At 28.0% G+C, this 27,659-nt stretch overlaps 1 protein-coding gene across 1 annotated transcript in view; it reads right to left on the bottom strand.

Annotated features, from left to right (window-relative positions):
• LOC123294672 (alpha-1,3-mannosyl-glycoprotein 4-beta-N-acetylglucosaminyltransferase A) overlaps window positions 1-27,659 on the bottom strand; it is a 365,058-nt gene that overhangs the window by 9,620 nt on the left and 327,779 nt on the right. The window contains exons 6-9 of the mRNA XM_044875778.1: window positions 23,891-23,998; window positions 23,601-23,794; window positions 18,937-19,073; window positions 17,774-17,889 (exon numbers count right to left, since the gene is read on the bottom strand). Coding sequence (XP_044731713.1) covers window positions 17,774-17,889; window positions 18,937-19,073; window positions 23,601-23,794; window positions 23,891-23,998 — 555 coding nt within the window. The remainder of the gene's footprint in view (window positions 1-17,773; window positions 17,890-18,936; window positions 19,074-23,600; window positions 23,795-23,890; window positions 23,999-27,659) is intronic.

Raw genomic sequence — 27,659 nt, 5'->3', positions numbered from 1 at the left:
CCTGGGCTAAAACACACATTTAAATTTATAAGTAATACATCTTCACATAATTTTTAGAAATAAAGTACGTATTTTTTCCTAAGCTTAAACGAAAACTATAAGTATGTATGCATGTTGGTACAGGCGAACTCCCATGTTATCTGGAATTTTATGGTGGTAGTAAATAAATAAATTCGAGAACAGGAGTAGTAGTTGTTAGGAAGTGAATAAGTACCTACAAGCATAATCATTAATTCAACTAGGTATTATATTATAAAATATGAAGCATATTCGATTATACTATACATATTTGAATAAAACCTGAATCTAAAAGGTTCTGAGACTAAAGAAAGGATATGTCACATGCAGGAGAGTAAGTAGTGGCATCAACCAACCAATAAGATAGGGACTTCTCATTGAGATATAAAAAGATAATGTTCTGATCGAACCAATATTCCAACAAAACATCCCTATATATTATAAATGTGAAAGTAAGCATGTTTGTTTGTTTGTTTGTTACGCTTTCACGCTAAATCTAGCGATTGTTTTTTAATGAAACCGAAAATCTTTTCTTGAAAATCAGTATGTAGGGTTTTTTTGGGGCGAAAAATCGATCTAGCTGGGTTTCATTTCAGGAAAAACTGATAAAACTGAAAAATGTGACTCTTTCTGCCATCTATTGGCGAGTAGTAGTAGTTATATTTTTTTAATTGGGAGGAACTAATTACCTTACCGACACCGAAACACTACAGCTGGGTTTCGGTAGATGGCGTAGTTAAGTAACACACGTTTAATATGTAGGTAGGGGCTTTATTGGCGAAAAATCGATCTAGGTAGGTTTCATTTTAAGAAAACGTCGTTTTCTCTCGGAAAAATGTCCAACGATTTTCATGAAATTCAGTATGCGGGGTTTCGGGTGCTAAAAATCGATCTAGCGAGGTTTTATTTAAAATAGCTCGGTCATCCAGGTACTAAAATTAATAAGAGATATATTTGCGAAAATTAATAATAATTCTAACCAATGTTTGGGCACTGGTTAGAATTATTATTATTTTTCGCAAATATTTCTGTTCATGATATGTTCATAGAAAACTATTCTGCTCGTTTTAAGAAACGGTATCATAGTTTAATAGTTTTAAATAATATTATTATGATTATTATTTGTTGTTACTTAAATCGTAAATAATATGTAAATTATATACTGAACATTATAATTTACAATTCAAAATAGCAATTTATGACTATTTTTATGACGTATATATATATGAAAAACGAATACATATACAAGAATAGGGGAAGAAAACTGTAAGGTTTTTTTCATTTCATTTTACGTCTTTCATTATTTTTCCTTTTTTTTATGCGACAAAATACTATATAGTAAAATTATACGGTTAATAATGTCAGATGCTTAAATCTTTTGTAATACATTTAATAGATTATGGTTTTTATTAGAATTAGCAAATGCAGAAGCAGTGGAAATGGCGATTGTAAAAAATTCGTAGCGCAGGAGCGAATTCCCTCAGAAATAAAAATAGCACATTTTAGTACAAAGTAGTTTTTTACTTAAAACTGATAAAAAAATAAAAAAATATATTTTATTTAGAAAAATTCAAAATTTTGTACTTTGCTCATCCCCCCACCCCTTGTTTATCGGTCGATTTTTCTCATTACTGAACTTGACCTTTCAAATACCAAAACCCTTCTTGATACCAAATTTTATTCAAATCGCACTTAAATTGCGACCGCTAGAGAGTTTGCAGACACATAAACGTTAACGATGGTCATTTTTGACATCTATTAGGTAGAATCGATGGACATTTGAAGGAATTTTCCCAAAATTTCACCATCAGTACAAAAGTTTTATAAAGGATGAAACTTTTAGGGAGGTACTACACAGTTCAAGATTTGATTGTCTTAACAAATTTATTTCAATGCTTCATGATTAACTTCCAAACGGTATTAAGATTAACGTGATTCGTCTTCTTACCCCACATTCATATTTCGAACGAAACGGATAATTTACTGCCTTGAATGAAAGAAAGAAAGTATTGTAATCGCAGAAGATTTTAGTTCTGTTTAACGGAAATATCCATTTTATGTTGTCCTGAAGCCTATATGACTAACTTGGGTGTTTGTGCATTTGTACGTGTGTATCTTGAATAAATCGAAAATCATTAGCCGTAGGATACTGAAGGAATAAAACTTTAACAATTTTGTTGCAAATATTAGTAAAATGAATTTTCTTTGAAATAGGTAAGCAAAAGAAAATAATTTTTAATTCCAGTCATTTTTTCCTCTTAAAGATTTACAGAGATTGAGATAGATTTGCAATATATGTTTTTGTATGTTTTTGCAACTTTTTTTTTTTTTTTTTAAATCTTTTGAAAATGTTTTTTAAATAGGTGCTTGATTTCATCTTTGGTACAATTCAATAATAATAGTTTTACAGTTCGTGTGATTTGCCACAGTCTCAAAAGTTATTTTAATGTAATGGTTTTTCAGATGTAACTGAATATTTTTAGAATCTTTGATCTCTCTGTTCATATAATTAAAATTATTTGAATACTTTTAAGGCAGATTCAGAGTTAATAAATCAATCATTTATATCAAAATTATCCAAACGAATTCCAAAAAGGAGGACGTTTTTCTTAAATTACTTTTCTTTATGAATACAATTCGTTTTAGATACAAATTATTTGTACCAATTAAAGAGTTATTTAGTGGGTGGCTATTTCCATTTTTTTACTAACATGAATTAAAAAAAAAAAAAAAAAAAAAACTAAACTAAATATGGTAACAAAAGATTTGCATGTATCTTTATGTAAATTTATATCGCGTGAAACTAACCATTTACCATAATGTAATACTCTTTATAATACTTAAAAGATTATCAGTGAAATATTTATAATGCTGCACATAATATGCTCTAAAAAATGTATTATAAAACATACTCACATATCAATTAATTATTAATTTTTTTTTCTTATTTTTAACGTTGTAACCGACTTCTAAAAGAGAGGAAAGTTCAATAGAACCTTCTTAATGTTAAGGAATATTCAAGTATTTATTTATTTACTTTTAATTCATTGTTTACACCGTTATAACAAAGTAAAAAATATAAATACTGCTTAAAAATGCTGTATTTAAGTGTAAACAAATATTTCAATACATTATAATTTTGAGATATTGAAACGCAGTTTTTTAGCACTCTCTGTTGATGACGTATAAGTACGTAATCTATGTTTTTACTTTTAAGCCCAGTGAAGCGGCGGGTATTAATCTAGTCAATCAATATATTTCAATCTTTTAAGTTATTATTATTTATTTTTTTAAAGTAAGTTACATTTTCTTCATTATTTTCATAAAAAAATATATTTTACAAAAATTGTTCATATGAATAAATTACATTTGAAAATATTCTAAATAAAAAAAATTTTATAATTATTATTTTTTATGTTTCTGGTAACACACCTTTTGCCTGTTTTAAGTTAGAATAAAAAAAATTATTTATTGCGTGTAAAATTCTACATATTATGCCCTCGCAAGTTTATAAAACATATTTTTGAAAAAATTTATTATTTTGATATTTTCTGTGAATTTAACATGAATTAAATAAAATGTAGGTATAATGTAAAAATTATCTTTTCTTAATATGTAAATGAGAAAATAAAATAATAAAATTTTGTGATTTTAACATATTTATTCATGATTTAACTGAAATAATTATGCTTAGGTTGGTTCGTTAAAGAATGTTGATGGAAATAACTCCCAAAACAATCTGTAGGTAACCTTAAAAAGTAATTGTAACAATTTCTTATTTCAGTTTCGTTTGTATAATGAAAAAAAAATTAACATAAATATTATTATTCATATTAGAGTGGGTGAACAAGTGAAATTTACAAAATTTAAAAACGAACGACCCGACAAATGCAAACTATTCCTTGTAAACCTTGTAATTCCTTGTAATTTTTGGAATCTTAGCTAGAAAATGTTCTCAATCAAGACGGTTCGGCCGTTTAGGAGCTACGATGCCACAGAGAAGCACATAGACGCATAGGTAAACACTTTAAATTTATCACTCCTTCGTAAATCATTATGAAAGTGATGGTCAAGAACAACAGATGAGATGAAAAGGATACTTCAAATTTTTGGAGGAAATATTTTAATTGAAATTGAAATATTTGACTTGACTTTGTTCTTTTTTATTATTGTTTTGAATTAGCCTTTTTCCTCTGAAGATTAAACAAAGATCCTCTAGATGGCAGGATATATATGTACCCCCCCCCCCCCCAGTGTTCCTATCTAGCGGATCTATGTTTAATCTTCTGAGTAAAAAGGCTACAATTAAAGCATTATATTTTTTAAATAATATTAATAAAAATTTTTAACTAAGACAAATTAAATTATAAACATTATCATATTATCATTAAATCCGGACATACAATAATAAATAATTCCATGACTTTTTCCACTGAAGATTAAAAAAAGATCCGCTACATGGCAACACTAAGGGGGTACAAATATATCCTGCCATCTAGAGGATCTTTTTTTAATCTTCGGAGGAAAAAGGCTAATTACCTAATCATTTTACCATTTCACTTTTCGAGATGAATTGAGCCAGGTTTATTTGATCATTCATTTCCATAGTAATTATTTATATGTTAAAATTATATGTCATTTTCACAACTGAATCGATTTTGAAGATCATCGCCAATGTTTTAGTTTTTTCGGGTACGGAACATTAATCTCGCACTTAAAGAACACTCGAGCTAAGAACACTCTCCGTTAAATTACCTTTAAATGAGACTAAAAAAATTAAAATAGGTTCACCCGTTCACACATAGCGGTCCAACTTTCTTTAAGGTCGGAGGTTAAAAAGGAAAAAGTTAAAAATCAATTGTAAAATAAATGAAAAACTTCATCCGTACTTACATAACTTTTCTCACAGTTGAATTATACATAATTATTGTAATGTTAAAATAATCCACATTGAACAAGAATCTATGTATATATATATGGAAAATTAAAAAACCTTTCTTTCATTTCTACATTGAAAAATAAAAAAGATGAACATTTCTAATTGAAAAAATACATTCGTAAAGAGATTGTTATTTTTTCAATTTTCCAAACAGAAATATATAACTTAAATAGCGCACAGAAGAACGTTTTTGAAAAATAATATAAGTGGAAAAGAGATAATCATGAGAAGAAACTTATTTGTGATTTTATTATTTTTAACTTTAGGGAATTGTACCCAGATCCATGTGAAAGTATCATATTAATTCGATACACTCATTTGTCAATAGGATATTCCACTATTTTTGAAAAAGTACTTCAAAATTATGATTTTGCTAATAAAAAGACACAAAAAATTTATTTTGGAAAAATACACACACTTTCTTGCCAAAAACTTAAATTAAATTTAAACTTTCAAAAACGCGGCCATCCAATTTGATGACGTAATATGGGTATCACTATACGAAATAACACAAATAAATTTGACAGATATATTCATAGACATTTGATTATAATAAATATAAATACTTATTATCTATGTATATATTATACCCAGCTGTCGACACTGAACTAACTGATGGTCTATGGTTCATACCGCTATGACATCACAGCAGGGCTTACCCACGTTTTAGGTCACGTGATATACAGTTTAAAAATTACGATTTTTAATTTTAATATTTTAAACGAAAAAAGTGCTTTTATGACTCGAAATCATAATATTTAAGTATATTTTTACATAAATTTTAACTTTTTTCAAATTTCATGATTTATTTTTGACTAACGATAATACCCTATACTTATAATGTTTAAATTATTAAAAATGTTAGATGAAATCTGGGTACTGTATAAATGACCATAGTAGTTAGAAACACAATATAAAAAAAAAAAAGGAAAAAAAATCTTGGTGGTTGAATTTTGTATAAAATCGAGCTTTTCTAATTAGCAGTAAAACACGCTTTTTCCATAAAAAAAAAAGATCTGGCATCGCCACAAAATGTTGATTTCAAGACGACAGGATACTTTTACGAAGTTCCTTAACGCGACTCGCCATGGTGAATAAACTGGCAGAATTCATCACGTAACAATGAGAGATATGCTTTGTGAGTGTGTGTGTGTATCATATCCATGACAACCAATGTTTACCTACTTTATATTAAATTTATTGATTATAGCACACGAATTTTGCATTTTTGTACTATTTACATCCAAAACTAGTTAAATGAAGTTATTATAACTAATTAGTTTATTTTATTTAGGTAAGCAACCAAAAACATATTATATGTAGGTATTATACAGATTTACAAAAGGAAGTAAATAAAATTGTATATAAGTATTTATTTAATGGTTACATTTGTTTTTGTACAGGTTTTGTAAGGAACTTTGTTCCTAACGGGGATCCTACAATCGAAATTTTTTTTGTTCAATATAAAGGATAATTGCCAGACAGTTTTGCCGTGAAAATGAAATAGATTTAAAATGAAATAGAAGACAGTTTAAAAATGAAATAGATTCCCAAAAACGGTATAGAAATATACAGAACCCTTAATTATTAGAAAGTCGACTATTCGCCGTTTCTACGATTTTTTTTTGTTTGTTTTGTATAACGTTTGAGCTGTGTTTGTGCTATAACGAAAAAAAAAGTTTTTCATTTTTCATTGTATGTCTAAAGAAAATATCAATTTATTAGAAATGAAAATAACATTACCAATTACCCGGAAGGCTTTCTTTTCTATATTTATAACAATGATATGTACTCCAAGTACAGAATGGTTATAAATTGAGATTTAATCACTTCTGACTTTGAGAAAATAACAGGATAATTGATATACATTTTTTCATTTGAAAGTTTCTGTTTCAGAAAGTTGTTGTTAGTGTTACTTTTACTTTCTATGTTTGATACCTGGAAATCAAAACTTTGTAGACTAATTTCGGTTACTATCTGAGTTTTCTAATTTTATTTTTTCCGTTCATTTGAATTATTTTTCAATTTGAAATAAGGATTATTATCTACTTAGTATTACCCGATAATGTTCAAGCTTTTTTCGTTTTTAATTGAATTTATAAACACTCTATATTCGTAAACTTTGCCGATACATTTTCGTTGTTTCATTGATACATAAAATTTTATTGGAAAAATTATATTTTTTTATTTAATAACAATGGTTTGTGTGCACTTTTCAATATTGATTATTGTTACGGTTCAATAAATAATAATAATTTTCTAGAAAATTTTATAATATTTTTTCTGAATGTTAACTTTTTATGTAGCACACTGGGAATTGTCTCGTTAATTGAATTGAATCAGGAATAAAATCCGTAAAAATTTTAATTTTATATTCTGTAACGCAGCTTTTTTAGATAAGGTCTGAGTACAATCGTTCCGAAGATTTTATATCACTTCCAAGGGCTTCTGTTCGCAAAGTTGTTGCGGCTATTACAGGACACTGGTTGGGCGGTAGGCATGTTGAACGCTTGGGCCTGGCAGTGTATCACGACTACTGCAGGAGCTGTCATAGTAGTGAGGAGGAGGAGACAATGTCTCATCTTCTCTATCACTGCCCAGCTCTTGTCATGAGGAGATGGAGTTATTTGAACCAGCCTCACTTTGACGACCTCTCCGACCTGGAGTTCGTCGACGTCAAAGCTCTCCTGCTGTTCGTAAACAGCTCCAAATGGTGCATGGAGTAGTGGCCGGGATGTTCAACAATGACTGCATCGAGTATTTCAACAATTAAGTCAGTCAAGTTTTAATTTTCACGTGTTTTTTGTTAATAATTATAATTAATAATTGAATTTTGCATAAATTATTTGAAAATGTTAATTAATCCGCTTTGTTAAATTTAAATTAATTTATTCATAAATATGTACATACATATTTTATTTATAATTATTATAGAGAAGAGTAAAGAGGTCGGGGGGGGGGTATATCGTATAAGTGGATTGTTTTAAATGATTATCCGATAATTACTAATTTAATATGCATACAAGTTTATTTGGATGTGTTTGTATCAAAAATTGGGTTATGTGAGCATAATAAAAAATACCAACAGCAAAAAAGGCGATATGTAATTTGTATACACTTTTCAGTAGTTCTTAATGCTGCGAGTACGGAAGCCTGAAAGTCTCACTGTCAATTTATGAGAAAGGCGCTAAACTATCATACTTTTTAAATGTGTACTACCCACAAGCATAAAACCAACTTTTAATAAGTGCTTCCGATACATAATATCATAAATCCAAAAAAAATTTTTATGGATTAGATGGTAGATGAAATCTGGAAATTTAAAATTTTTAATGTTACATCAGTCCCATTTTCATTTAATTTCAGATGCTGATTATCGTCGATATTGGAAAATTTGGAAAACAAAAAATGACCGAGAATGCTGAAAATGTTAAACTTATAATACCCTTATTTGTTTTTCGGGGGGAAAAAAACGTTAATTATGTATAGCGCCCCTACAAAATAACATTAATCATCATTTAAAAAAAAGTATTTATTTATTTATTTGATAATTAACAAAAACACTTACAATATTATTTAACTCATTTTTAAATACCCGTACAGCAAAAGTATGTGAAGGGTGATCAAATAAAAGTAGTAAATTTTTAAATTGAAATAAAAACTAAACGGAAAATGGTTTCATGTAAGCGAAGTCGCTCTATTAGCTCAGTTGGTTAAGACGTAACAAATTCCGACCGCGGTATGCTTATGGTAGCGGGTTCGATTCCCACCGTCGCAACAAAATCAATTCAATTAATAATTGTGGCCATCTGATAACACCTATCATAGTTTTTCTATCGAAAAGTGTTCATGCAAGCCAATTTTTTTCAGGCAAGCCTATACCATTATTATATAACTACATCGAACTGTTAACCAATCGAAATTGGTATCAGAAGAAAGATAATTTAATTACGAAAATAATTGTATAGGTTTGCCTAAAAAAACGGTTTGCCAAAACAACATGGAAAAAATTTATTGCAATTAATGTAATTAAAAGTAGCCATGAACACTTTTTGATAAAAAAAAACTATGTCTCATCTGGTTATCAGATGAATGAAGATCGACCTTATACTTTCTCTTAGATCAGGTTGTTGCAATGCCTTTTTCTTTTTCAAATGTCGTGTTTGTTTTCAAAGTGGCCCAACCAACTCATACTTGCTATTGATATATAAGCAAAGTTATACGCCAGAACTCTTTTTTTTTGTTACAACTAGGTACTAATATAAAGGTACGACCATTTTGACTCAAATGCACGAACCAGTCATACCTCCATACCTCAAATCACTCTAAAAGTCTAAACTGTTAATTTTTATGGATTTACCGTAGTTAGTAGTGTGTTATTTTAATAAAGCGTATGGAATTGTTTAGCTACAGGATAGTATTTCTGTCTCCATAATTTCATGGATAAATTGATCGAAAAATACGAAATGATAAACAAAATTTAACAGTAAAAAGAAAATAGGATTACTCTTACCGTGAAGAGGCATTACATTTGCGTAAAATTATTTTTAATGAAAAATGTCATGTTACAATATCTAAAAATTAGAAAAATATCATGTCGGTATCTTATACCGGTTGGTTAAACCCAATTTGATCAACCTTTACTAAGAGTAAATAAATTAAAATTTTGTAATTTTTTATTTTTTTTATTTTTAATTAATTGTTTATGAAATCAATATCGCCATTAAACAAGTATGTGTGTGTGTGTGTGATTGTAGGGTTACGTATATGAATGGTAAATTGTTGAAGCTAATTACAAGCAAATAAATATACAATGTTTATAAAAAACAACAACAAAATTTATGATGATTGATGGTAGCAATGCTCGATTACTAAAATTATGAGATATAGTCAATATGTTTTGCTGGAGGTGGATTTTCAAACTAGATACACCACAAAAGCTTTAGTAAAATTATGAAAAGTTGACTATTATTTACTTTATTTAAGCCCTACAAAATAAAAATACGTATCGAAATACGAAATTGTTGATGTAGAATGTAAATAGAACAGGTAATACGTAAAAATATATTTTCCATAGTTCTTACAAAGACATCTCCAATATTTCATGTGCTGCTCATTCGACTATTTTTCCATATTTTCTGAAAATACTGAATCAAAATAATCTTTTTCTTAGCAACCCATTCCATATGTATTTTTAAGATCTGCATTTAAATGATTATAAATCCACATTTTTCGTTCATTAAGGGGTTCAAAATTTATATAATATACATATATAGATGGTATACAAAAATGGTGAAGATCTAAGAAAATAAACATACATTTAGCCTCAAATTAAAAATTTATTATGGACACTAACCACATCACACACGACGTCAGTCATGGAGACTGCCAAAGGAAGTGAAAACTTAAAACTTTGGAATAAGTGGCCTTTGGAATTGTGTACTGGAAGGAGCATCCGGCAGTATACAGCTCTAATAAATACCTATTCACAATACCTGAATAATAATAAATAATACCTCAATACTATTCAAAAAGCTATTCACAATTTTAGAAAAATATGGTGCGAGCGCAAATAAATATATTTGAATAGTAAGATATAATGTGATATATGATTTATATGCGTTTCCACCATTTATTTCTAGGTTTTGGGTTTTAATTTGGTGTGGAACCCTCAAAAACATTTTGTAGTGGACGGAATTGTGAATTTGAGAGACCCACAAGATTTTATCAAAATCGATCCATACGTTTCGGAGTATACAAACATCGATGACGCGACTTCCATGATATTTGTTCATCGAAAAAATGCTCAACGTGAAACAATTTTCAAAGCAGATTTAATTAACATGCAATCATTGAACATATTACTGTTTATCTTGGATTCAGAAAATATTTCTATTAGTATAAGAGTAACGGGATAAAGTTGATTACAAGAGAGCTAAATTTTTGATATTTCTATTATATTTGAAATTGCGAATGCATGTAATAATGTGTCTGGAACCTAAAAACACATTCAAGAAAAAAAACTGCACAAATTGCTGATTTTTTAATCATTATTGATGTTTTTAGAAATATAAATTATAGTTGAGACAGTTTTGCCATCAAAAAGCGCCAGATATTGTTCTAATAAGTAACTGGTTGTAAACCAACCTAATGGAAAATTTTTCTGGAAAATTAAAATTAAATACATTATTTTATACACTTAAATGATTTGAAGATGTTTTTAATGTTCAAATTATTTAAGTGTGTAAAAGAATGTAATTTTAATTTTTCAGACTGAAATTTGGTTGTTTGACCACCATTCTTCCAGCGTTAGTTAATGCAACCACTTTCAGTTGCAAGACGTATAACAATATTTCTATATAAGTTTAATAAAGAAAGAAATAAATCCATCGTATAAAATAGCTAGACTGTTTTCGTAAATTTAAGAGTGATTATAATAAACAGATTTTGAAATCTAGCTATCAACTGTATACAACTTCAAAAGCAATAAACAAGCAAGTAGTTTAAGAGATTGATGCAAAAATATTTTTAATTAATACTATATGACATTGTTCAATTTATAATTGGAATAAAAATTGTTTATTGAACATATTTTCCTAAGTGAAGTACATACGTTATACTCATTATAATTATTCTACATAAATTTTATAAAATGTATAAATTAAAATATATCAAGGTATACTAAGATTAGTCCCTTGTTTGTAACATATAAAAATATAACAAAATTTTTGTATAGGTGTTCGTCTGCCCGTCTGTCTGGCTGTCAACAAGATAATTCAAAAAAAAGAAACGAGATATCAAGCTGAAATTTTTATAGCGTGCTTAGGACATAAAAAGTGAGATTGAGTTCGTAAATGAGCAACATCGGTCTCTTGGGTCTTGGATGCGTAGGACCCATTTTGTAAAATGTTAAATAGAACACAAAAGTTTAAATCTATAAAATGTTCCTTATAAAAAAATAAACACGGTTTGTATGAAACATTTTTTCGTAAGCTTCACTGTTTACTCGTCTCTAACTATCGTTCGTTACTTACATGACGTAAAAAAACAAACGATTGCGTAATCAACACTATCTGCACATGGTATTTCAACAATTAACTCAATCGATTGTTTGTTTTTACTTGTTATATTTATAAATGTTTGTTCATCGATATTTAAATCATAGCTTTAATTAATAGAAAATTCAATAAGTAATCCTTGGTAATGTTTTCATTATATATATTTGAAATTTTTGAAAAATGAAACAAGAGAATAATAATTTTCGATATCTATATGATTTCTTCAAGATTTAGAATCGCTTTTAAAACCTACAAAAATATTTAAAAAATATAGAAATAAAAAATATTTCTAGAATCGCTACCAATTTCTAAAAATGATTGATATTTTTCTTTTTAAAAAAAATAACTACCAAATTTGTAATTGTTCTTGATATCGAAGATATTTATTAATCTTCTATACAGGGAGGGCCATAAGTATATATATTTTATATACAGGGTAGACCATTTTAATCTATTATGACTATGACTTCTGACATCAGATTGAGAGTAGCTTTCTAGGTTGCTTTAGTAGTCAATTAAGATCTTAAAAGGTGAAAAGAGATAGAATAAAACTTTAAATATGAAAGTTGATCCTCATAAAAAGCTAACATTTTTTACTTAAAACATTTTTTCGAAAATCGTTAGCTTTCGGATGAAATGCGATTTAAAAATATGTCATTATTGCATTTAATCGAAATAAATAATTAATTAATTTTTTTATCGAATTTTTTCTTTCTAATTAAAACATTGTCCTATCTCTTACCTTTATGATCTAAATTGTCTATTAAAGCAATACGAAGAACTAGATCCAATTCGATGTCAGAACATGATGTCACCATCAAACTCTGCAACTATTGTTTAAGTTTCTATTTGATTAGTAAACTACAAAATGAGCTGTAGGCCATAATAGATTAAAATAGTCCACCCTGTAAGCATTAGTTGTTCATTGATAAATAACTAAAACATATTCCCTTCGAGGTAAGTAGTTTATGTTTTATGTTCAATTAATTATTTTTTGTAACTAAGTAATCCAAAACCTATTGTACGAGAATTTTCCAACTTACACCACCTTGTACCAACACATACCTGCTTGCGTGTATATAATTTTAAGTTACCAAACTCATAAATATTTTCATGACGTAAATAAAATATAAATGGCGCACTGATGATGAACTTTGAGGACAAAGTTTTCTTCTTATCACAAATAATTATTTCGAATCTGTTTTCTATTTCAGACCAACGAATTATAACTTATTTTGTTTTTATTGCAACAGACGATAACAAGAGATATTTCATAATGCGCTTATAAAAATTCAACACTTGTATCATCTTGTTTGTATCAAAATTGCAAATATTTATTCATTTCTTAATTTTATTTGAAGGGTTGATTCACAATTTATTTTGTAAAATATAAAACATATCGTTACATCCCAAGGTATGGGTTTTCGATTTTCTGGAAATTGGAGGTGTTTAATTGGCTATAAATAATCATCAGATACCTACTCTTAATTTTAATTAAATTAAAATTATTGTACTTATGTAAATCTGTGAACACTTATTCTGCATTTTTTCTTTAAGTTTTATATTGATAGAGATATTTTTCGTTACGTTAAAAGCTATAAAACGCACAATGTCAAATAAATCGACAAATTTTAATTTTAAGAGCTTTAAACATAAATTTATAAACGTATAACATAACCAGTCCTTGGCAGTCGGGTAAAAAGGAAAACATAATTATTCGATGTGAATCTAGCCTTTACAATTTGTTATTATTTATAGGCTTGTTTGTTTGAGATTCGACACACAATTTTATATAATCCGTAAATAACGTTACAAACGATGTTTCTCGATAATATCTAATTTTTATTTTCTATCTTTCGTTTTCTTTTCTTCTTCTAAAATTTATTTTCTGTTGATTTTTATGCGCATAACAAAATATATTTGTAATAATATCTGGGGTATAATGTCAAGACAATTTGTAGAGTGTTCCCGGGTTAAAAACTCAAATTGAAAATATATATTTAGCACTCAAAACAATCAACAATTTTTTAGAAGTTTGCTCGGAAACGATTCCTTCAAGAGATATCGGTTTGTAAAATTATAGAACTCCAGGTATTGGCGTAATCATATTTTTATTGGAACTATAGGAACTATGTTCCTTACCGCACAACTCAAATCAAATCAAAACAACTCAAAACAGATCGAGTTGAAATTTTTTTTACCATAAAATGACTTCAAGCTTGTAAACGAGCAACATAGGTCACTTGAGTTATAGTTCTATAGAACAAATTCTCTATGCCGGTAAGAGATGTTAACAAAAGTATAATGCAAAAAATCTTTCTATTGAAAAAATAAACAACTTTAGTTTGGAACATTTTTTCGAAAATATCATTCTTTTTCTTCTATCAAAATTTTTTTTTCTTATAAAATACATTTGCAAATTTTTCGAAAATTTTGAAAAGAAGTGACGTAGGTTTTTTTTAAATAATGATGCAAGCACTGATACTCAAACTCCACACTATATATCAGTGCAGTTCAATAATTAACTCCGTCAATTGTTTGTTTTTGTCAACTTGTTAAATTTCAATTACTTCGATACCATAACATTTTATATATACTCCCAAGATTTTAACGACTTGGATATTTTCTTGTAAGTGACGTTTATTACAAATTTTCAACAATAAACATCAACTGTTTCAATATGTAATTGTTTTTAAACAACATTTCCACAACAATAAGAGACCTATTATACGTGGTCAATAATAGTTTTCCAATAAAAAAAAAACAAGTTTTTATAACTCAACAACAAAAAGCTATATAGTTGTATAAATAATTTCAAGCTGTGTCTCTGCTGTGTATATGTAGGTACTATGAGTTTAATGTATGTTTTTAAGTCGATTTGAAATGCTTTCTACTTTATTCTTGTCGACTGGAAGTGAATCCAGAGCACACAGGCAGAGAAACCATTCTATATGCATCATGTTCTCATAATAACATCAAACCATAAATTACTTTAATTTCTCTAGAGTGCATTGTGTTGCAACAACTAATTCGTATATAGATAACACTATATTCCAGTTGTACACAGAAAAGAAACTCTATTGTAAAATCAGTTTTGAGTCTATAAAATCTAGCCGAAATAGAAAGTTTTTCATTTCCCACGTCAACATAAAATGTTAAAGAATGAGCAATTGAAGTACTTAGAATGATCCGTTTGAAGGAGGGCTATCCAAAAGGTAAAGTAGGTACATGGTCTTCAGACGCGAGGTTACAAAGGGGCATTCGCGTAGAGTTTTTAAACAAACATTAAATTTATTTTCGCATTAAGTTGAGTGTATTGATTGTAAAATTTTAATAAAAACGACTGGCAAGTTTTGGAATAACGATCTAAGAATATGAAAAGGATGCTAAAAGGATATGGAAGAAAAGCTCACAGTAGATGAATTTGCCTAATCTGATAATCAAAAAGACATTACTTCTTCATTATCTGGCCGAGAAACAGAGGGACAGTATATCACGTAATTATAGACAAACTTGTGATTAAACTTCAAAAGAGGCGAGCATTGTACACTGAACAATTTGAACACTGAAGGAGTTTAAAATAGAGTTCGAGCCGGAAAACTATCCCGAACAAGCAACGCGATTTCACAGATTCTAAGAAATAAATAACTTGAAACCGAATAATAAATAAAATATCGTTATTGATAGATGAGGGCGTTAATTCTTTAAGCTGCTGCCAACGGGTGTTAAATTTTTTAATCCACCTCTGGATCCTATACAATTTTCTATGTGAAAATAACAATTGAAATCAAGTATATTATACAAGGGACTTTCTCTCTCTAACAAAGTCAAAATGTGTTTGAAACATGCCAGGTATGAAGTAAATATCAAACATAAGAAATCGAATATTGACACTATGTTATAAAAGAGTTTCATTTTCTAAGAAGGTGGAAATAGTTTATCGAAAATCAAATAAACATTGAATTTTATTGAAAAGCACTGGTTTGTTTAATTTGTGCTTGAGGATTAGTCAAAAAAAGTTTTTTTGGTAAGCTACACTCTTTAAACCAAATATGGTAAAAGAATAATCTGTCAAGAATAAATTACATATTTTCAAATAAGGACAAGGTGGTTTGTCGAGTTGTCATATGATGGATGCCAGACGCAAGCATATTCTAGTAAATTCTAGTATTTTTGGTCATATATCATCTGACAATACGACATGCGAATGTGAAGTAAACAATTAAAATGTTTTTAAGTGATCCTTTGAAAGGTTTCTTTTATTGTATTTATTTATTGTAAATTTTTTTTTATCATTGGTAAGTATTAAACAAATATTCTTCATTTATATAATTTTAAAATATATTTTCGATTGTATTATTTTCAACGATTTTCAGGGACACTGAAGGGAATGCAAAAGTTATGGGATGGAAAGTTTTGGTGACAGTAGTAGTCATCAAGACATTATAATTTCGAAATGAATTATGTTTTGAAATCAACCATATCCTTAGAAGAAAATTGATTCATTAGTGCCGAATTCAAAACAGAATTGTTCTCAAGTATTGATGGAAGTAGTATTTATTTCAATATTATTTTGTAATTTTTGTTTGTTTTATTAATAGTTTGTTTAATTGGTTGTACAATAAAAATTCAAAAATGCAATCCCTATATATTACAATTGCGAAAATGAATTTGTTTGTTACGCTTTCATGTAAAAACTACTGAATGGATTTGAATGAATTTTAGTGTTATGGAAGAGAAAAAAGTGGGAGCAAGGAAAGTGAAGGTTGTAACGCGGTATTTTTACTTTTAATATTGTAATTACCCAACGAAGCGAGTATCTTGTTAGTAAATATCGTGGAACTATAATATTGATTCAGAGATGACCTTAAAGGCGCTGTATACGATTAGGTTTTAATATTTTATAATCCTTAGCTTCGATTTAATTTTGAAACGTGACTAGTTATCAGTTAAGAAGCTCTGATTTCCAAATCAACTTGTCAACTTTTATGTATCTAACCTGAAATAGTATAACCGACATTTTCTGACATTTGACTAACTGAAGTGAAAAATCTATGTACATTATTATATTGCAAATATATACCTTTTACAATTTGTATTGTAAGTACTCACTTATATACGACTTGGTGTATGTAATTGAGGTCAAATTTACAATTTTATTGCTAGGATAATAAATATATTTTATATATATATATGAAAAAAAAACATTTCTTACAACAAATATAAACATAACAAAAGAAAAAACACTTTTAGTTTTTGTTATTAATTACCTGTTCGTTATCTTTACAGTGGAAAATTGCATACGAATGTCTTACATGTCTACATGGAAAGATTGGAACATTTTATTGTTAGAAATTTTACATATTACGTCTTTGGTGACATTTTAAACATGCAATTAATAGTTCAGTGGAAGGACAGTATGCAGTGTACAGTACGATCTTCTTAATGAGAAATGTCTTGAGTGCTAAGTGATTTAAAAATACTGGGCATTACGGTTTCAGGAACATGCATCCAGAAACGCCTTATTTCAGAGCCACAGAAGGGTTAAACTATGGGCCACATTTCAGATTGAAATGGATACAAATCCAAAACTTCACTTATATACCTGTAGCTACAAAGATAGACGTTTCAGGACTAATATTGCTCTCCTCAAAATCTTTGTTTTGGCATAGCAATACCTATACTTTGTTTAGCAATCATTATTAACATTATTGCTGAAAAAAATTGTTTAATTTGATAAATTGTAAAAAAGTCTTACCTCGCTTAATATCGCCCAATTTTCACTCTCCGAATGGACATTCAGTCTTAATATTGATATTCGTCCTAATGACTCATCCACACTACCTTCTGCTACACCCAGTAGATCAAAAGATCCTGTAGAAAAATCAATTTATGTAGAATGAAATATGTCACAGTCAATAAATTTTTATTACAAAAAAAAAATAATAAAAAATAAAAATATTGAAAAAAAATTATGATAAATTATAAAATAAATTTTAAAAATGTCGTCTATAACAATAACGTTTTACTTTAAGGCACACGCTAGAGATAAATTTTCCTAGGGGATTAATAAAATCGACCGTTTCTCACTAACTTTATTTATCTGGGTTGAGGGAATACATTCTCATCAAAAGTATAAACGAAAATTTAAAAAAAACGCAAAATTTTACCAAACTTAAAAACAACTGTATTTATGCGAAAAATAATCGAATTTGGAACCTGAATAGCTCTCTGGTACTTTCTAGTTTTTTAATAATACTAGAACTTTCTAGTTGCCCAAAAATTTTTATCCTTATCCATAAATTTATTTATTTCACACGTTTCAAAGCGAAAAGTGGGAGAGTGATTAAATTTCATTACAAAACAATATAAAATGGTTTAAAAGAAGTTTAAGTTTTCGAATGATATGAGACAGTAATATCAGTGTGATGATTATTGGAAAATACAGGCTTTTAGAAAAGATTTCAAGATTTTAGAAAATACAGGCATTTAAATCCAGATGTGCCAATTTTGCTTTTGAAAGCAAATATCTTTGTCCAAAAAGCTTGAACGAGAACTTTTTAGAGTTCATTTTCAAAAAAAAATATAAAAAACGAAAAAAACTTTCAAGTCGTAGATTTGTTGTAAAAAAATCTTTAAAATTTTTGAAATTTATATGAAATTTAGGGCTAACATTTCTGATTATTTCAACGCTTAGTCCAAAGCGAAAGTGTGATGTAATTTTTCGCCATTCTTTCATAGAAAACATCAATAATAATCGAGAGACTTTAACGTTTAAATTTGTATACAAAATTAAGTAAACAAATATAAATAATACCATTTTACGTGGTAAATAATTCCTTATCACTCTAGCTTGTGAATAATTTTTTCAAACAAAATAAATGAGGTACAAAAAAAATAAAGTATTTGCAATATACATACCCACAACCACAAAACCATCATTAGTGGTATTAAAATTTCTACTATAAAATTGATTACTATTACGAGGAAGAACTTCTACGGTTGTATTGTAAAATCTATCAGACGGATGTTCTGCATTACCACTTCTGAATAAATAACTAGAACGAAGAAGAGAACGTAAGAAGTGAATAAATATGAATAAAAAATCCTTATAATTAATTTTAAAAAAAGAAGATAGAAAAAAAACATTCTATATCAGTAAATATAGAAAAAATATTATACGTTCGAGTAAAAAGATATCAATTTAAATTTTTTTTATATTTATTTCGAAAAGCTTAAAAGTGTCATATTTTATATATCGACACTAAAAAAAAACGAAAAGAAAATACTGTGTTTTTGTATGTATGCAATCGAAATTTACATACAAACTGACAAAAGCACTTCCAATATCCTTTATTTACGGTTTCTTTTCGATTTTAAACTAGACAAACTTTATAAGAATTTGTCTCTTGGTTTGTTATAAAAATTTGTTACTAAAAATTCAAATTCCTAAGAAGTAAAGAAGTACTATTTAGAAACTACTACTATTCTCATTTTCACTAGAAAGATCTATACAGTAAAAGTATCCAATTATGGTCACAATTTTTCAAAATAATGAATGGATTTATTTTTACCGCTAATGAAAAACCAATTAAATGGCTAGAATAACAGTTTTATGTTTCATACATGAATCAAAACTAAAAGAGCAAGAATTCTAGTTTTGATTGGATTCTATTTTTTCCGAAAAGTGTTTATTTCATCCAACCACTATTTTAAACATCACTGACACTCAAAATAAAATGTTTGGAAATATGTTATGCCTTTGACATAAACGAAAATCTAAACAATTATTTTCTGAATGGAGAAAAAATGATGACAGAGTCAAAATAATGAAAAGGTTTTTATACCATGTATATGAAATATACCAAGGTATACTAAGTTTAGTCCCAAGTTTGTAACACTTAAAAATATTGATACTATGAACAAAATTTTGGTGTAGGTATTCATAAAACCACCAAATTAGCCCATATCCGTTTGTCTGTCTGTCTGTCGTCTGTCCGTCTGTCATCACGATTACTCAAAGACGAAAAGAGATATCAAGCTGAAATTTATTGTTACGTGCTTAGGACGTAAAAAGTGAGGTCGAGTTTGTAAATGAGCAACATAGGTCAATTGGGTCTTGGATCCCTAGGACTCATCTTGTAAACCGTTAGAGGTAGAACAAAAGTTTAAATGTCAAAAATGTTACTTATAAAAAAATAAACAACTTTTGTTTGAAGCATTTTTTCGTAAACATCACTGTTTACCCTTGAGAGCGCATATTATGCGCAAATTGTAGTATTATATGGGTATATCAGTTATATGTATGTGTAATGTGACAGAGTAATAAACGCTGTCTAAACATGGAATTTCAACAATTAAGTCAGTCAATTGTTTGTTTTCACTTGTTTATTCATGGTTTTAAATGTTCACTTAATCGATTCTATTGATTTCAAATAAAATTACAGCTTTTAATGCAAAATGCAAATTACTATGGCAACCAGTATGCGATGTTTTGAACAAAAAAACACACTTGATTGTTCTTTTTTTGCTTGCTTGTTATATAAAGTTTCAGAATTAATACAGAAATCTATCACAATAATTTCAATATATAATTAAAATTTAATCAATAAAAACAAACTCGACTATTCTACATTATTTTATGTATTCTAGATATTAGTTTTGATACAAAAAGTTAATTAAAAATGTGTACAATGAGTGTCATGAAAATGTTCTCGCTACTATTATAGGATTATTCCTTATAACTTAAAAGGAAGTTATAAGGAATAATGTAAAAGCATGATTTAATTTACAGGAACACCTTGAAGCTTAAGGAAACAAGGCAAAAGTATGATTTATAAGCTTATAAGTAATTTTTACGAATATTTGTGATAACGGATTGTTAGTTTAATGCTGGATGGAACCATACAAATGTTGTTTCTTGGTTGAGACTATACAAAATTATAAACATCTGCTTAATTTTTTAGATATCAAAGCCTAAACGTGCAAATAAACAAATGCACTAATTAGAAGAAACAATTTCGGTGTTAGCAATCCGTTCACACAGATATTATCTTAAAAATAAATAATCTCTAAACAATTTTAAAAAGAAACAAACAATATCGTTTTATAGTTAAATATATGCAATAGAACATACGTACAAGAATTTGCTAGACTGTTCATTAACAAATACAAATAATATATATGCAATAGAAAATACGTGACAGTTCTAGAATTTGCTAGAACAATTGATTGTAACTATATAAACGGAGCATAGTATGCGATACAGATTACAAAAGAAGAGATCTTAATAGGTTATATTACAAAACGAGAGATTAAAATACAAGAGAGATTACAATACGAGAGATTACAATACGAGAGATTACAATACAAGAGTTTACAATAGAGGAGATTACAATACATCTTCAAGTTAACTACGGTCAAGTTTTATCGTCTATCAAAGTAACATTAATATAAAAGTATTGGGAATTGTATATTATATTTTGTATGTAGTAAAAAAGCTAAGCAATAAAAATTCGTATAATTATTTTACTATAGTCAGTTCAATTTGTTATTACACAAATTTGGTTACGTTAAACCCGCTACACAATTATGACTACAAATATCAAAATGATATCATATCAAAAATCACCTAATTTTACTGAAACCTATTCCAATAAGAATGCAGATAAAAATATAATAATAATATACGTCAAAGTTAAAGCCAAAGCTAGGTATTGGAGTTCATGGAAGAAAAAATTTATGAGCCATTCTGTATATAACTTCAATATGATTAAAATAAAATGTTTAAAATTGAGTTGTATTTATTTTGTATTGTGTTTTAAATAAAATGAACATTCATGAATATTACATATTTCAACAAAATTAATTCAGTTTTGTTTTCAACGAATCTCTACCAAAAACTTTTCAAACTATTAGGTATGTATATGCATAATAACAAATATTTAAAGTTTTGAATTTCACAAAACTTAAATACCTGTGAGAATAAAGTTTTGAAAATTTTGATAGTTTTGAAAGTAACTGTTTTTGATTGTATGTATTATTCTAAAATAAGAAGCCACGACATTAAACCTTGTCATATACAGTGTTTGTTTAGGTAATTTGAAGAATTGAGTCTGTGAACACAAATCCGTCAGCATTTATTTAATCGGAAGTAATAGGGATTTTTGTGCCAATATTTCAATTTTAGATATAACTAACATCAATTAAATAAATGTCAATTTTATTTTGAAATAATTGTGACCAATTTCGATAAATTGTCTCCGTTTTACATTCTAATTTATTTCCATTTGCTGTCTAAAAAACATACACAAAAATTAATGGTTGTAAATTGACGAATTTTTGAGATATTTTATTTTCAAATTCTAAAAATACACAATTTTGTTACTAGGAAAGTAACATCTTTGTTTGGAATTACATTTCGTAAATTTAAATTCATATTTAATTATTACTCTAAAATATAATGAAATCCATGATTGGTTATCTTGCTCATGCAAGAGGTTAGGGGCAGTCAGAATTTTTGTAAAAAAGGCATTTTTTCAAAGTATAATATCTTAAAAAAGTCTCGAAAAATTTCAAGAGGATCCGATTTCAGGTGAATCTGAAACTTTTCGAGTTATTTGACAATGAACAGCGAGTTTTTTGACGCTCACAGTGCGGCCAAAAGCAAACATTCGAAAAAAATTCTAGATTGAGTTTTTTCCTCAATAAGTTTGCTACATTAATATGTATTTGTCGTACGTGGGGTACCTAGCTATTTTTAATAAGTTTGCTACAGCGATTCTCTAAAAAATGAAAACCGTTTATAGCAACGTCCTGTTCCCCAATTTTTCTCTTTACTTTCAGTCAGAATGTGGCCTTCGCCGCACAACATTTACGTAGATACAAAGGAAAAAGTCATAAACGTGTCAAAGTGGTTTGAATCAAGAAAATTTAACAAAACCAAATGAAATTTACGTCTGAAAACAATAATGTTAGATGTTAGATGCTGTTAGATGCTGTTGGAAAAAAATTTGTTATCAGCGATCCCAAAACAACCTGCGATTCAATTTTGGAGTGGGCTACCTAAATTTTCGAATTTTGGACGGATTTTTGGCCATCGGCCGCAATGTGGCTTGGTCGAGAGCAGTGATCACTGTCAGTCGAGAACTGCTCGGTGGATTTGAATGAAATTTATGCGACTTTTGAGCTTGGGCCAAGATTGGCTAGTATAACCTTGACCAAACCTGTAAGCACCAAGGCTGGATAATCTAACCTCGTCCATTGAATGGTAACCCAAACATGGGCCAGGGCTTTCAAGCCTAGCCTTCGACCCTACTGGCCAATACATATAATATAGCAATAACTTTTTATACAGTTAATATTTTCTTTTCAAATTTCGTTGAACTCAAGTTGAAACATAACACACTGATGTAGTATTGTTACTTTTATAAAATAAATAAAAATACTGATTAAAAAAACTAAAAGTACTTGTTTTGTACTTGCTTCTCACTGCTCAACGTTCTCACTGCTCCTAATTATATGCGTATTGTATGCATCATTAGTTAATAATCTTAAAATTACATATATTAAAATAGAATACATACCGTTTAATATAAATAGGACTAGAAAATTTAAATGTTAGATGATCTCCAACTTGTGGTAATAAACCCCAAAAGAAGGTTTCACCAAGATATGCACGTTTTAAAGTATATTGCTTATAATGTTTAATATCCGATTCAATTTCAGCTTCAGGATTGACATGCGGAAAGAATAATGGAATTTTACCAAACTGTTTATCCTTTAAAAAAAATTTAATTATTTTTCAAAATTAAAAATCATAAACACAAAAAACAAAAAAAAATTTACTATTTACAAATATAAAAATATCGCTTACCTTTAACTTTTGTACTTTTCCCTTTAGGGAAGAATGTGTACCAATATGTTGAAATAAGGATGGTTTGAAATGGATCCATAACAAGGCTTTATCTTTTTTACAATGTTTCTGAAACAAAGAAAACAAAAAATTTATGTACGAATTTTCAAATGAAAGATTCTTTCAAAAAGTTATGGGCAACATACATTCAATAATTTAACTGGCAAAACTGGAAAATTTGATTTGATTTGAATAATTGTACATTGTCTCGAGAACAAAACGACGTGCTGCTATTTTTTTAAATTAAAAACAAGTAAAAAATAGTTCGGGGGACAGTGATTTTTGCTCTCGAGAACAAAACGACGTGCTGCTATTTTTTAAAATTAAAAACAAGTAAAAAATAGTTCGGGGGACAGTGATTTTTACATGCTTTGACCTTCGAAATCGCTAACTTTACAGCTTATTATCTTGCGATCTAAACACTAACATTTCTGCAACTTCGGGATCTTAAAGTAACATTATTTCGAGCCTGCGACATTGGCCAAATCTGTCGAGAAGTGCTTTCCTGCTGGAATTACCTTAATTAACAAAAAATATTTATCTTTGTTCGACTATAATTGTCATATTTCCCTATTAAAATTTATACATTTCTCTATTATTTATGACAGGCAAAAGTACCTCCACTTAAAGTAAATTATCAATGTTATAAAATTTTTTGCAGTTATAATTAAAAAACTATTTTCCAATATAAAACACGAGTCGATAAGTATAATTAAATAGTTATTCGATATCGATAAGTACTCAATTTTCAAGTACTTACTGTTTAATATTTTCATTTGTTTCAATTCTATTTTTTTCAAATACTTGGTAATGGTATCCGATAGTTATACAGAGTGGTAGTACGAAACCGTGCAATTTTACAAAAGCAATTTCATTTTGGTCCAGTTCTGACAACACCATCCATGAGAAAGCCATAAAAGTCTTGAATTTGCATTAAGTATGCACGACAAGAGGGCGAATATCAATACCACGCCAACCGATTTCGATTATTCTTTTTTTAGTGACAAATTAGTACAGATTCACTAAAAATAACAAAATATAAAAAATTTTTAACAAAAAGAAAATCGACATCAAAAGAAAAACTTTTCCAAACCAAATTTATAGCACTAAAAAGTAAAAAAATAACGATAATATAATGTAGTTAAAATTATTGTTATATTGTTAGTCAAGCTAATGTAAATTGTAAATTGTTCTGTCAGAGTTGTTTCATTGGCTGACACCGATTCCAAAAATAACAATAATTTTAATTACATAATATTATCGTTATTTTTTTTTTACTTTTTAGTGCATATTAATTGGTTTTGGAAAAGTTTTTATTTTTTTTTTATTTTATTGATTGTTACGTATTTTAAGATGGTAACAAAATAATTTGGAAAAATTTATAGGTTTTTTTGTTTTAGTGTTTTGAAAACCGTGCGCTATTCTGCTCCACTCTGTAGGTTTAAATAGATCTTTTTTACAATAAATTTTTTGAATATGATAAATTTTGATTTAATACTCAGTTTTAGTAAACTTTTACGTTCTCTATGATGTACTCTAGTCTTTTATGTACTCTAAATACTTCATATTTATTTTAAAATAGTCATAAATTTTTATTTTTTTATATTCTATAGAAAATAAATATTTTACAGGAAGTCATTTATGGATAGAAAAGTTGTTCAGAAGCATTACAGTAAAAAAATTTCAAAAATTATTTTGGTTAATCGGGGCTTTGCTCTCGAGGGCATTCTATATGTATTAGTCATTTTTAAAATTTTTGTCATTTAGGCTATATATAGTAATCTAAAGTCTGGTTCGAAAGTTTTAAAAAGTCAAGATCACAATTAAAAAACTTAGGAAATGTACTTTTGACTTTAACAAATTCGGTAAACCGACAGAAGCTACTAGAATTAGAAATCATACCCTTTGTATGTGATACCAAAGATATGATTTTTAATTCTTATTATCTGAATAAGGAGTTATACTTTTGGCAAATCATTCTGTAGATGCCTACTGAACCTTCAAAACAAAAAAACCATTAAAGAAAGCTTTTAACTCATTTTACCTTTTAAGCTTTCCTCTACTGCAATGAATGTGGCTTTCAGAAGGAAGTCTAATACTATTATTTATTAATCATATTTATTATTTAAAAAAAAAAAGTAAATATAATTTAATGTTAATGTTTAAACCTTTTATGGTTTCAAAACATTGAAAATACACATGCAAGAGACTATATTATACCTACTCTGTTATTTATACGTTTGAGGTTAGAGCGTTACTCTCCTAACTACTAACATACGGTCTTTATTTATACCTACAACTGATGTAGTTTGTAGAAATGGTATAACTACTAACTGTAATATTAACTAAATGAAAATCATATAAATTTTAATCATCCTAAATATAGATGTTGAAATAAGTGTAGGTATGTTATTTTAGGAATATTATGCTGTTTGGACTAAGAATTGAATACACATGAACTTAAATATGCAGCACATATTTTATAATTAAAGTGCATTAAGGTAGTACGAACGTCAAGGCTTGTGCTTGAAATTATTTGTACCTTATTTTCAACTTTGATGATGAATTTTGTTATAAATTCATGAATGTAGACGAAAAATAACAATAAAATTTTTCGATATCTGCCCTGTTTTCGAACTATCGAAAGCTAAATAATTTAAAAAAAATTCAATTTTCGATATTTTGAAAATTACTCCATATATAGAAAAATTTTATTCTTACTTTTCGTCTTATATTGTCAAGTTACAACATAATTCATCATATGTATGTTTTTTAATTTGTGTCACCATAAGCGTGCTCATACATCCTTAATTAGTCGGGAAAAACGGTTTTTTTTCTTTTCAATAATTTTTTAAGTTTTTTACTTTAGTTTAAATAGTTTTTTATTAATTTACACCGACTAGTTTTGGAGAAATCTATGAAAACATATCATCCATCTACCGTTTGCCCATAAGACCAATGTTAAGTATGCCTGCTTTTGAAGTCATTTATTTCTTTAAATAATCGGAAACCACTCTCCCCCTCCCTAAAATTTGCAGGATTGATCAAGCCTTTTATCAAAAATTGCCATGGCACTGATACATCCTTAACTATTATTTTAATTTTTACAGAAATCTGTAATTTATGGTTCAAAATGACGATTAGAGATGAAGCAGATCTATAATCATCATTTTGAACCATAAATTAAAGTATTCTGTAAAAATTTAAAATAGTAAATGTCAAACCATTCATGGCCAACTATTCTGATATACTCAATGAATTATGACTATTTTAGATTTAACAAAATTGAAAACTGTGCACATCAAGTGAGGTGGAGGCTATAAAACGGTGTTTTTTACTTTAAGCCCAGTGAAACGGGCGGTTATCAGGCTAGTTCAATATAAAAGCTTTGGAGGAATATTAATGTGTAATGAAATGAATTTTATTGAAAGATAACTTTCAATATAAAATAAAGGGGTGTGTTTGAGACACAGGCAAAACCACAAATATTTGTTGAAACTACATTCGTAAATCGTAAAATGTATAAATTACACATTTATACCAAAAATATTATTAACCATTATGTTAAGAATTTCATACTACAAGTATTCGTTGTGTACGTAGTCATGATAGGGATAATAAAATTGATGCCAGCGCTTCCAGCCAAAAATTTTGGCGTTACAATTCTTTAAATGTGCTATAGTAAATGTCAAATTAATACTATTGAAAAATAACAATGAATTAAACTGAT

Source organism: Chrysoperla carnea, chromosome 3, assembly GCF_905475395.1.
Source record: "Chrysoperla carnea chromosome 3, inChrCarn1.1, whole genome shotgun sequence".
Taxonomy (NCBI): Eukaryota; Metazoa; Arthropoda; class Insecta; order Neuroptera; family Chrysopidae; genus Chrysoperla; species Chrysoperla carnea.
This window is presented reverse-complemented; position numbering and strand designations above follow the sequence as displayed.